General features: G+C 46.1%; 1 protein-coding gene across 1 annotated transcript in view; it reads right to left on the minus strand.

Moving 5' to 3' along the window:
• Positions 1 to 12,823, minus strand: part of LOC124048086 (ATP-binding cassette sub-family C member 3-like) — an 86,275-nt gene that overhangs the window by 15,728 nt on the left and 57,724 nt on the right. Inside the window, exons 8-19 of the mRNA XM_046368505.1 lie at positions 11,877 to 12,116; positions 10,853 to 11,030; positions 10,296 to 10,457; positions 9,019 to 9,111; positions 5,569 to 5,772; positions 5,219 to 5,365; positions 3,934 to 4,021; positions 2,463 to 2,529; positions 2,241 to 2,367; positions 1,802 to 1,978; positions 1,425 to 1,592; positions 452 to 632 (exon numbers count right to left, since the gene is read on the minus strand). Coding sequence (XP_046224461.1) covers positions 452 to 632; positions 1,425 to 1,592; positions 1,802 to 1,978; positions 2,241 to 2,367; positions 2,463 to 2,529; positions 3,934 to 4,021; positions 5,219 to 5,365; positions 5,569 to 5,772; positions 9,019 to 9,111; positions 10,296 to 10,457; positions 10,853 to 11,030; positions 11,877 to 12,116 — 1,832 coding nt within the window. The remainder of the gene's footprint in view (positions 1 to 451; positions 633 to 1,424; positions 1,593 to 1,801; positions 1,979 to 2,240; positions 2,368 to 2,462; positions 2,530 to 3,933; positions 4,022 to 5,218; positions 5,366 to 5,568; positions 5,773 to 9,018; positions 9,112 to 10,295; positions 10,458 to 10,852; positions 11,031 to 11,876; positions 12,117 to 12,823) is intronic.

A 12,823-nucleotide genomic window follows, 5' to 3' on the forward strand; every position in this document is an offset into this window, starting at 1 on the left:
TCTCTCCAAGGGCAGAAACAGCAATAGTATCTGTTTTAGATATCTCTCCAAGGGCAGAAACAGCAATAGTATCTGTTTTAGATATCTCTCCAAAGGCAGAAACAGCAATAGTATCTGTTTTAGATATCTCTCTAAGGGCAGAAACAGCAATAGTATCTGTTTTAGATATCTCTCCAAGGGCAGAAACAGCAATAGTATCTGTTTTAGATATCTCTCCAAAGGCAGAAACAGCAATAGTATGAGGGGAGAAACAGCAATAGTATCTGTTTTAGATATCTCTCTGAGGGGAGAAACAGATTTAGATCTGGATCTTGAAGCCATTTCCACTGCTTTCATTAAATTCATCCCCTATAATCAGGCACTGATTTACACCGGGGAAACCAGAAAATCAGCAGATGTACGGACCTCCGAGAGTTTTGAATCCCTCTGCTATAGTAACAGATAGTTGTACCTGTTGCCTCGTCCTCTATGATGTCCTCCAGGGAATAGTTTCTGAGGAACTCAGCGAAAGCTCCGTTCTGTTGGAGCAGCTCCTGGTATGAACCCATCTCCGACACTCTGCCCTCCACCATCACCATTATGTTGTCCACCTGCGGCAGGAAGCTGATGCCGTGTGTCACCAAGATACGCGTCTGGGGTAAACGAAAAGAAGCTCTGTCATTAAGGCTGGGAATTGTCATGGACCTCACGATACGATATTATTAGTATTCTTAGGTGCCGATACAGTATGCATTGCCATTAGATACTACGATTTTATTGCAAATAGATGTTCCAAACATATTGCTCAATACATATCTGCTACAGAGAGACAGAGCATGAGAAAATGTGTTTTCATCAGTCAGGGAAATTAAAAGTGCTGATAATATGTTGGCATGTTTGACTTAAGAGACAAATATCGATAAAATATTGCAATATACATACTGACTTTACACACCCAAGTGCTGCACATTCCAACCAGCTTCTGTACTGAAGTTTCTTATCAGCGCAACAAAGTCATAGATATGCTACCAAACCAACCAGCAGACAGGATGGAAAATAATAAACCACAAATAAGAGTGACTACTTCCTCTATTGTAGTTGAGGACTCTTCAAATGGGTTTTACTATCTGAACTACACAGAATATAACTTATGAACTTGTCAGTTGTAGGAGATAGCCATGTTAGAATGGACAAAATTGGCAATGTAGTGACTGACCACCAAAGATTGTTAATAAAGGACAAGATATCCGACTGGTCTCTTTCTCATACAACCAAAGATTGTTGATAAAGGACAAGACATCCGACTGGTCTTTTTCTCATACAACCAAAGATTGTTGATAAAGGACAATATATTTAGCCAGTCCGTTTTGCTCCTGCTACCCCTCAGAATGTCCCTCTTCTTCTGTAATGTATGGAGAACAGAGCAGATTGACTACTCTCCTCACCTTGCCCTGCAGCGCCCCCTCTGGGCCAATGACGTGGTCGAAGATGTGTTTGGCTACGTGGGAGTCCACGGCAGACAGAGGGTCATCCAGCAGGTAGACATCTGCCTCGTTGTACAGAGCTCTGGCCAGACTCACCCTCTGTCTCTGGCCACCAGACAGGTTGATACCCTGAGGGAAGGAGGGACAGATAGACAGAGAGAGAGAAATCACTAGCAAGCTAGCAATTACAAGCAAATCACTGATCTCAAAAGTCATTCCTTTGAGACTCGAAGACCCAAGTTAGCTCCCAGAGCTAATGCCTAAGCTTTTGTTCAGTGGGCTAAAATGGCCTTTAGTTCCAAAAACAACCCATGTTAGATTCTTTCCCATCTCCCTACCTTCTCTCCAATCTCGGTCAGGTCTCCTCCAGGTAGTACTTCTAGGTCAGGGGTCAGGGCACAAGCCTCCAGACAAGAGCGGTACTTCTGCTCGTTGTAGGCCTTGCCAAATAGGATGTTGTCTCTCAGAGTGGCGTTCTGGATCCAGGCCTGCTGGGGGACGTAGGCCACCGAACCCTGGAGGAGAAGAGTGAAGGAACTCAGTACAGATGAAAACTACAACTAGACCCTAACAATCAATCTAGACCCTAACAATCAATCTAGACCCTAACAATCAATCTAGACCCTAACAATCAATCTAGACCCTAAAAATCATTCTAGACCCTAAAAATCAATCTAGACCCTAACAATCAATCAGTCGATCAATCGTTCAATCAATCAAGCAATTGACCCACCAATCAATCTTCGGTTAGTATAAATGAATTGAGTGCAGATGTACCCGTATGGAGATGTGTCCCTCCATTTTCTCCATCTCTCCCAGTAGAGCTGACACCAGGGAAGACTTCCCACAGCCTACATGTCCAACCACCGCTAGCAGAGAGCCCTGCGGCACTATCAGGTTTATACTGCGGACAAACACACACACGGGCACATCAGTAAAGTACATTCCTTCCCTTTAAATGGTTATTTGTCCTTTTCATGATACAACTCCCTAACTTACTTGTGCAGAGCAGGAGGATCTTGTTTTGCCCAGGTGAACTTCCCATTGACAACCGTGACTGAGCTATCTGAAGGGGAGAACACAGTGTAAGAATGAAAGGCAGTTTGGTGTTTTCCTATCGTGACTGAGCTATCTGAAGGGGAGAACACAGTGTAAGAATGAAAGGCAGTTTGGTGTTTTCCTATCGTGAGCTATCTGAAGGGGAGAACGCAGTGTAAGAATGAAAGGCAGTTTGGTGTTTTCTGAAGCTATCTGAAGGGGAGAACACAGTGTAAGAATGAAAGGCAGTTTGGTGTTTTCCTATCGTGACTGAGCTATCTGAAGGGGAGAACACAGTGTAAGAATGAAAGGCAGTTTGGAAAACCCCAATCGTGACACAGCATTACCAAACTGGAAGCATATATTAAAACTGTCCCAGAGCCAAGAAGGAAAAGCCATGACTATTGTCGTGGAAAATTGCAAGATTGTTATAATGCTTGTATTGTATTATAATGGTTGTTTTATTCGACAGAATAGAGTGTTCTGTTAACCATTGTGTGTGTGTTCTACTGAGGAGGGCCTCTATGAGATAACACTAACAGAGGAGATTTACCATGTCTTTGGGTAATAAAGCCTAAAGAGTATTCCAGATAACATGAGGTAATGTTTCTGTTCTATATACCGTACCAGGGTGAGATGGTTCCAGTTTAGAGTAGGAGGAACCAGACACTGGTCTTTACAATGAAAACTGTTGACACAGCAGTAACTCTCTGCTATGTTTTATAGATACCTTTCATAAAAATCTTAACCTTGTGACCATTCTATGCATCTGTGGTTCATCATGTAGGTTGAGAGGGGTGCATCTTGGCTATAAAAGATCTTTGTACTTTTCTGATGTCACCTTCAAATGGTTCATTAGAAATGGCGCATCATTGAAAGTCAAAAAGGCTATTGCCATAGCCCTTATTATTAAAGACGCAGCTTAAGTAGAACTCTGACTGGCGTGTGACGTTTGTAACTCTCCTCGTTTGGTAAAGCAGAAATAAGCCACCACACTATACACTGTGGAACCCCTGTGTCTAATTCCCTTAAGTCACCTCAAGGTAGAGTCCAAAATGTTTATATTACAAAAGCCAAGAGTAATGACTACAGTATGCAGAACCAAAATGTATTACAACCCCCCCCCCCCCATTGTTACTTATTGAAAACGCAACCGTCACAATAATGGCAGGCGGGGGAACCATGGCAACGGCCAACGTCAGCATGACTTATCAGAAACATAGACCATTAGAATGACTAAACAGAAACAGACCATTAGATTGCCTCAGAGGCCCTGTCCCATTAACTTCCCATTATCCTATCCCTTCATGTCAGTGAAAAACCTGGCCTATCAGAACAGCCTAGGGAGTGAAATGGAACCAGCCCAGCCAAGTTTGATCTGGTTTCTTGGTCAGCTTGAGCTGGTTCTTTGGTCAGCTGCGTCCATGTTTACCTGTGGCTGTGTTATTCCTGTCCACAGACTCTGGGTCCAGCTCTTCATGACTCAGGAAGTCCTGGATACGCTTCAGAGACACGCTGGCCTGATGACAAGCTACAGAGTCAACACAATATTCACGTACAGGAGGAGTGACAGAAGGGGTAAGAGGAGCAGCAGAGTGAGGAGGAGGAGGAGCAGCAGAGTGAGGAGGAGGAGGAGCAGCAGAGTGAGGAAAGGAGGAGGAGCAGCAGAGTGAGGAAAGGAGGAGGAGCAGAGTGAGGAGGAGAAGCAGAGTGAGGAGGAGAAGCAGAGTGAGGAGGAGAAGCAGAGTGAGGAGGAGGAGCAGCAGAGTGAGGAGGAGGAGCAGCAGAGTGAGGAGGAGGAGGAGAGTGAGGAGGAGGAGGAGCAGCAGAGTGAGGAGGAGGAGCAGAGTGAGGAGGAGGAGGAGCAGAGTGAGGAGGAGCAGCAGAGTGAGGAGGAGGAGGAGCAGAGTGAGGAGGAGGAGGAGCAGAGTGAGGAAAGGAGAAGGAGCAGAGTGAGGAAAGGAGAAGGAGCAGAGTGAGGAGGAGGAGCAGAGTGAGGAAAGGAGGAGGAGCAGAGTGAGGAAAGGAGGAGGAGCAGAGTGAGGCGGAGGAGGAGCAGAGTGAGGAAAGGAGAAGGAGCAGAGTGAGGAAAGGAGGAGGAGCAGAGTGAGGAAAGGAGGAGGAGCAGAGTGAGGAAAGGAGGAGGAGCAGAGTGAGGAAAGGAGGAGGAGCAGAGTGAGGAAAGGAGGAGGAGCAGAGTGAGGAGGAGGAGGAGGAGCAGAGTGAGGAAAGGAGGAGGAGCAGAGTGAGGAGGAGGAGGAGGAGCAGAGTGAGGAGGAGGAGGAGGAGCAGAGTGAGGAGGAGGAGGAGGAGCAGAGTGAGGAGGAGGAGGAGGAGGAGCAGAGTGAGGAAAGGAGGAGGAGCAGAGTGAGGAGGAGGAGGAGGAGGAGCAGAGTGAGGAGGAGGAGGAGGAGTTGGAGCAGAGTGAGGAGGAGAAGGAGCAGAGGAGGAGGAGGAGGAGCAGAGGAGGAAAGGAGGAGGAGCAGAGGAGGAGGAGGAGGAGCAGAGTGAGGAAAGGAGGAGGAGCAGAGTGAGGAGGAGGAGGAGGAGGAGCAGAGTGAGGAGGAGGAGGAGCAGAGTGAGGAGGAGGAGGAGCAGAGTGAGGAGGAGGAGAGTGATAGGAGCAGAGTGAGGAGGAGGAGGAGCAGAGTGAGGAAAGGAGGAGGAGCAGAGTGAGGAGGAGGAGGAGGAGCAGAGTGAGGAGGAGGAGAGCCTACCTGTACAACGCTACTGATGACTTGGGGCAGCATATTGAGAGGGAACCGCAAGATGTTAAACAGAGACAAAGACACAAAGGCTTTCTCCGCATCTAAAATGTTATTTTTATCCACAGTCACGTACACTGCAAACGTCATCAAGGCAACCTGAGGAGACATTAAGAGAAAAAAAATCATGAAAGTAGATCCTCTGGGCAGCTCATGGGTCTGCAATACAGCTGTCAGAGTGTACTCACTTCCTCTAAAAGAGCTAGTCATCTCAGAAATATTACAGAGCTGTCCTTCCTTATGCAAACATGGTATATAGTGTACAACAAGGACAATATAGAGGCTGTGCGTGTGTCCCATACTAGGAATGGTGCGCTGGTCCAGGCCATGGTAGACAGAGCACCGAGGTAGGCCGTCTTGCGGAGCACATTGAGCTCTTTCTGTCTGATCTCCAGAACCTTCTCTTTAAAGGAGTTCTCCCAGGCGTACAGCTTCAACACTTTGATCCCGTTCAGAATCTCGTTCATCAGTTTGATGCGAGCGTCCTTGTAATGCATCTGCTCCACCTGAGAGATAGGGGGGTGGGGTGTGGGGGTTAGAGGGGGAGAGAGAGGGGGAGGTAGAGATGTCAAAACAACACTACTTTAGAGAGCATATTCACTGTTGATGCTTTTTCAGATTTCAAGGGAAAATACAGTATTTCACACTCATTAATAGAGGCTTTGATAGTTTTCGTATTTATTAAGGATCCCCATTAGTTCCTGCCAAGGCAGCAGCTACTCTTCCTGGGGTTTATTATGGATCCCCATTAGTTCCTGCCAAGGCAGCAGCTACTCTTCCTGGGGTTTATTATGGATCCCCATTAGTTCCTGCCAAGGCAGCAGCTACTCTTCCTGGGGTTTATTATGGATCCCCATTAGTTCCTGCCAAGGCAGCAGCTACTCTTCCTGGGGTTTATTATGGATCCCCATTAGTTCCTGCTGGGTTTATATCCCCATTAGTTCCTGCCAAGGCAGCAGCTACTCTTGCTGGGGTTTATTATGGATCCCCATTAGTTCCTGCCAAGGCAGCAGCTACTCTTCCTGGGGTTTATTATGGATCCCCATTAGTTCCTGCCAAGGCAGCAGCTACTCTTCCTGGGGTTTATTATGGATCCCCATTAGTTCCTGCCAAGGCAGCAGCTACTCTTCCTGGGGTTTATTATGGATCCCCATTAGTTCCTGCCAAGGCAGCAGCTACTCTTCCTGGGGTTTATTATGGATCCCCAGTTCCTGCCAAGGCAGCAGCTACTCTTCCTGGGGTTTATTATGGATCCCCATTAGTTTGCCAAGGCAGCAGCTACTCTTCCTGGGGTTTATTATGGATCCCCATTAGTTCCTGCCAAGGCAGCAGCTACTCTTCCTGGGGTTTATTATGGAGTTCCTGCCAAGGCAGCAGCTACTCTTGCTGGGGTTTATTATGTATCCCCATTAGTTCCTGCCAAGGCAGCAGCTACTCTTCCTGGGGTTTATTATGGATCCCCATTAGTTCCTGCCAAGGCAGCAGCTACTCTTCCTGGGGTTTATTATGGATCCCCATTAGTTCCTGCCAAGGCAGCAGCTACTCTTCCTGGGGTTTATTATGGATCCCCATTAGTTCCTGCCAAGGCAGCAGCTACTCTTCCTGGGGTTTATTATGGATCCCCATTAGTTCCTGCCAAGGCAGCAGCTACTCTTCCTGGGGTTTATTATGGATCCCCATTAGTTCCTGCCAAGGCAGCAGCTACTCTTCCTGGGGTTTATTATGGATCCCCATTAGTTCCTGCCAAGGCAGCAGCTACTCTTCCTGGGGTTTATTATGGATCCCCATTAGTTCCTGCCAAGGCAGCAGCTACTCTTCCTGGGGTTTATTATGGATCCCCATTAGTTCCTGCCAAGGCAGTGTTATATGTGTGACATGACATAACATATTTCTCAACACATTAAGTTTGCTCCCTCAGGCCACTACTACCACATATCTACAATACATAATCCATGTGTAAGTGTGTAGAGTGCATGTCTTATCATGTGTGTGTGTGTGTGTGTGTGTGTGTGTGTGTGTGTGTGTGTGTGTGTGTGTGTGTGTGTGTGTGTGTGTGTGTGTGTGTGTGTGTGTGTGTGTGTGTGTGTGTGTGTGTGTGTGTGTGTGTGTGTGTGTGTGTGTGTGTGTGTGTGTATGTATGTGTGTCTATTCCCAGTCCCAGCTGTTCCATAAGGTGAATTTTTTATTAAAATCTGATTCTACTACTTGCATCATTTACCTGATGTGGAATAGAGTTCCATGTAGTCATGGCTCTATGTAATACTGTGCGCCTCCCATAGTCTGTTCTTGACTTGGGGATTGTGAAGAGACCTCTGGTGGCATGTATTGTGGTGTATGCATGGGTGTCCAAGTAGTTTAAACAGACATCATGGTGCATTCAGCATGACAACACTTCTTACAAAAACAAGCAGTGATGAAGTCAATCTCTCCTCGACTTTGAGCCATGAGAGATTTACATACGGTCCTTCTGTAGCTCAGTTGGTAGAGCATGGCGCTTGTAACGCCAGGGTAGTGGGTTCGATCCCCGGGACCACCCATACGTAGAATGTATGCACACATGACTGTAAGTCGCTTTGGATAAAAGCGTCTGCTAAATGGCATATATTATTATTATTATTATATTACATGCATATTATTAATGTCAGCTCTGCCTGTACATTTCAGGGCCAGTCTTGCTGCCCTGTCTGTAATTTTCCACTTTGTGGCACCTGACTGAACAGCAGTCCAGGTGTGATAAAACCAGGGCCTGTAGGGCCTGCCTTGTTGATAGTGTTGTTAAGGCGGCAGAGCAACGCTTTATTATGGACAGACTTTTCCTCATCCTAGCTACTGTTGTATCAATATGTTGACCATGACAGTTTACAATTCAGGTTACTCCAAGCAGTTTAGTCTCCTCCACTTGCTCAATTTCCACATTATTAAAACAAGATTTAGTTGAGGTTTAGTGAATGATTTTTCCCAAATACAATGCTTTTAGTTTTTGTGTAAAAAATTGACAAAAAGAAAAAGGGTGGCAGTGATTTCACTCGCTATAGTAGCTAACGTATATAGTGTTGAGTCATCCGCATACATAAACACATTGGCTCAAAGCCAGTGGCATATCATTAGTAAAGATTGAAAAAGTAAGGGGCCTGGGCAGCTGCCCTGGGGAATGCCTGATTCTACCTAGATTATGATGGAGAGGCTTCCATTAAATAACACCCTCTGTGTTGTTAGACAGGTAACTCTTTATCCACAATATAGCAGGGGGTGTAAAGCCATAACACATACGTTTTCCAGCAGCAGACTACAATAGTTTACAGTAAAATAGCATTGTATCTTGTCAAACACATTTTTTCCCCCCAAAAAAGGTTACTTAGCGTTGGTAACAGACTGATTGGTCGGCTCTTTGAGCCAGTAAAGTGGGCTTTACTATTCTTGGGAAGCGGAATTATTTTGTGCTTCTCTCCAGGCCTGAGTGCACATACTTTCTAGTAGGCTTAGATTGAAGATATGGTTTCTCAAAATACAAAAAAGTCAGAGTTTGAAGCACAGTAGTACAAACTCACCTCAGATCTATACAGGGCTTTGTTGTTGGATCCTTAGCATTTATGTGGTAAAAAGTTGGGCACCTGTTTCTACATTGACCCTTAGATTAAACAACCAACTTATTTTCTATGAGATTTTATCATCTTAATAACAATCCTCATCACCACTACAACTCCTTGTCCCCAATGATAAGCCCTCAGAGTAGCAGAGGGAGCTATGTATACCTGGTAGGCTCGTGTCCTCACAGCGATGGCAGCATTTAAAGGAATCAGGAGGATCATCACAGCAACACCAGCCAGCACTGACGGACCCAGGTTCTACAACACAGAGACAAGGCATGACCAATCAACACAGAGACAAGGCATGACCAATCAACACAGAGACAAGGCATGACCAATCAACACAGAGACAAGGCATGACCAACCAACACAGAGACAAGGCATGACCAACCAACACAGAGACAAGGCATGACCAATCAACACAGAGACAAGGCATGACCAATCAACACAGAGACAAGGCATGACCAATCAACACAGAGACAAGGCATGACCAATCAACACAGAGACAAGGCACGACCAATCAACACAGAGACAAGGCATGACCAATCAACACAGAGACACAGAGACAAGGCATGACCAATCAACACAGAGACAAGGCATGACCAATCAACACAGAGACAAGGCATGACCAACCAACACAGAGACAAGGCATGACCAACCAACACAGAGACAAGGCATGACCAATCAACACAGAGACAAGGCATGACCCAACACAACACAGAGACAAGGCATGACCAACCAACACAGAGACAAGGCATGACCAACACAGAGACAAGGCACGACCAACCAACACAGAGACAAGGCACGACCAACCAACACAGAGACAAGGCACGACCAACCAACACAGAGACAAGGCACGACCAACCAACACAGAGACAAGGCACGACCAATCAACACAGAGACAACGACCAACCCAACACAGAGACAAGGCATGACCAACCAACACAGAGACAAGGCATGACCAACCAACACAGAGACAAGGCATGACCAACCAACACAGAGACAAGGCATGACCAACCAACACAGAGACAAGGCATGACCAACCAACACAGAGACAAGGCAATGACGACCAACCAACACAGAGACAAGGCATGACCAACCAACACAGAGACAAGGCATGACCAACCAACAGAGACAGAGACCAACCAACAAGGCATGACCAACCAACACAGAGACAAGGCATGACCAACCAACACAGAGACAAGGCATGACCAATCAACACAGAGACAAGGCATGACCAACCAACACAGAGACAAGGCATGACCAACCAACACAGAGACAAGGCATGACCAACCAACACAACAGAGATGGATCCTGGTTCAACAACACAGACAGACCAGACATGACTAATCAACACAGATGTCATTAGATCTACTTCCCCTATGTACTAGTTATTCTATGGCGGACTAATAAACCCACCTCCATGGTAAGAACCCACCCACCTGCCACAGGAAGTATAGCGCCAGTATGATCTGAAGTGGGGCGGACCACAGCATGTTGAGAAAGGTGGTGAGATCCATGAAGCGCTGAGCGTCCACTGACATCAGGTTGACTATCTCTCCCACTGTAGATGTACGCTTGGCCGCGTTCGTGATGATCAGAGACTAGGGAGAGAACAGAGAAAGAGAGAGAGAGATAGAGGCAGAACAGAAGATAGAGAGAGAGAGATTCAGTACTTTCGCCACTGTAGTGAATGTCTGTTTGCGTGAATACATGCGTATGGGTATGTGCGTGCATGCTTCTGTGTGTGTGTGTGTATGCTCCTGTGTGTGCTCGTGTGTGTATGTGTATGCTCCTGTGTGTGCGCGCGTGTGTGTGTGTGTATGCTCCTGTGTGTGCGTGTGTGTGTGTATGCTCCTGTGTGTGCGTGTATGCTCCTGTGTGTGCGTGTGTGTGTGTATGCTCCTGTGTGTGCGTGTGTGTGTGTATGCTCCTGTGCGTGCGTGCGTGCGTGCGTGCGTGCGTGCGTGTGTGTGTGTGAGATTCTGCCTGTGTGTACCTTCCTGTAGATAGCTCCTATGATGGCGGTGCGGAGCCTCATCCCGGTGACGAAGCAGTACTGGAAGTGTTGGTGCAGGATGAGGGTCTGGAGGAAGGCTGTGAAGAACATGAGGAATGCCAGGGCATAACCCCACCAGGTGGGAGCATCCTTCTGCTTCGTGAACGAGATCAATAAACTAGTGAGAGAAAGAGCGAGATCAAATGGAAATTTACATTTACATTTAAGTCATTTAGCAGACGCTCTTATCCAGAGCGACTTACATGGTTAATGTATTATTACTGTTAAGAAAATGTCTTGCAGCATAACATACTGAATATATACAAATAATATGTGATCTGTAAGTACAATGAGCAAAGGGCAAAGCCCTAGAACGAAGGACATAAAACAAGCAACGGAAGGTGCAGTTTTTCCATTACGAGCTAACCACCATGACACCCATGTGGTTTATGGAAAGATACCATCTACCTAACAACCTATCACTGTCTCTTCTCTCCAGGAAATAAATCATGAATAAACCCCTCTTTACGACACAGAGGGGGTTTATGTTTATCACAGAAAAGCGGCCGTCATTCAAATACACACCCAGTCATGATAGTCTACACCGGGAAGACATTTACACGTTGGCTTTGCATAACATACAAATAAGACCATAAGAACGAAAAACGAACACCATGCAAAACTTTAAAAAATTTGAGAAAACGAGAGATTGTTAGGTAGATAATTTCCTTCCATAAACCACGTAGGTAAATACTGTCCAGGTACTTGGAATCACTGTGGTAGTGAGAGGAACAATGCTGTCCTGTCACCCTGCAAAGCTACAAGGAAAACAGATGCTTCTGTGATGGGTCTGAAAGAGGAATATACAGGAATATACAGCAGTTATATTGAAATATCTCACAGATCTTTATCTTTACTCAGAACTTCAAATTGTATTCAGGCCCACGTTCAGCGTGTTCATCTTGACATATAGGCTTCAAACAGCTTCATAAGGGGTTATAATGCTTCGTGGTGCTCTACTTACCTGAGGAGCTGTGGGTTGACGAAGCTGATGAGGTCCTGTAGGAGTTTAAAGGCAGATCCGATGAGGAAGTAGGGTCCAAAAGCCTTGATGAGGGAGCGGAGGAAGGAGGGCTTCTTGGGGGTTTTCTTTTTGGACAGCAACACCTCCACCTCCCCAGGACTGTTCTCCCCCCCTACGTGGTTGGGCTCTCCCGCTGACGGAGGCTTGGAGTACAGAGCCTGGGTGGACCGGTCCTCAGCACTGTGGAGAAAAGGGAGGGAAATTAGTTTCCAGTAGAAGAAGCATTCATCAAATTCAACTTTTTTCCTTGAAGTTAGCAGATATATTGTATATGTTTGTGTGATTTTCTCCCAGAGATCTGAATGTGGAGGGTTAGATTTCAATAGAGGATTAATCAATGAAACACAACCCTCCTTCACACCGCCAATTACAAGCTTAGGCCTCTCCTTCATATAACATCACTGGTCCTTATGTAAACTGAAGGTAAAACCAGACAGAACTTGGCAGGGAAACTGAAAATAAATACATTAAGGGAAAGAAGGGAGGAATGAAAGAGAAAGAAGGGAGGAATGAAAGAGAAAGAAGGGAGGAAGGAAAGAGAAAGAAGGGAGGAATGAAAGAGAAAGAAGGGAGGAAGGAAAGAGAAAGAAGGGAGGAATGAAAGAGAAAGGGAGGAAGGAAAGAGAAAAGGTAGTGAAGGGAAAGAAGGGAGGATTGAAAGAGAAAGAAGGAAGTGAAGGGAAAGAAGGGAGGAAGGAAAGAAGGAAAGAGAAAGAAGGGAGGAAAGAGAAAGAAGGGAGGAAAGAAGGGAAGGAAAGAGAAAGAAATGAAGGGAGGAAGGAAAGAAAGAGGGAAGTGAAGGGAAAGGGAGGAAGGAAGAAGGAAAGAAAGAAGGGAGGAAGGAAAGAAGGGAGGAAGGAAAGAAGGAAAGAGAAAGAAGGGAGGAA

The sequence above is a fragment of the Oncorhynchus gorbuscha genome, linkage group LG11 (assembly GCF_021184085.1).
Source record: "Oncorhynchus gorbuscha isolate QuinsamMale2020 ecotype Even-year linkage group LG11, OgorEven_v1.0, whole genome shotgun sequence".
NCBI classification, from domain to species: Eukaryota; Metazoa; Chordata; class Actinopteri; order Salmoniformes; family Salmonidae; genus Oncorhynchus; species Oncorhynchus gorbuscha.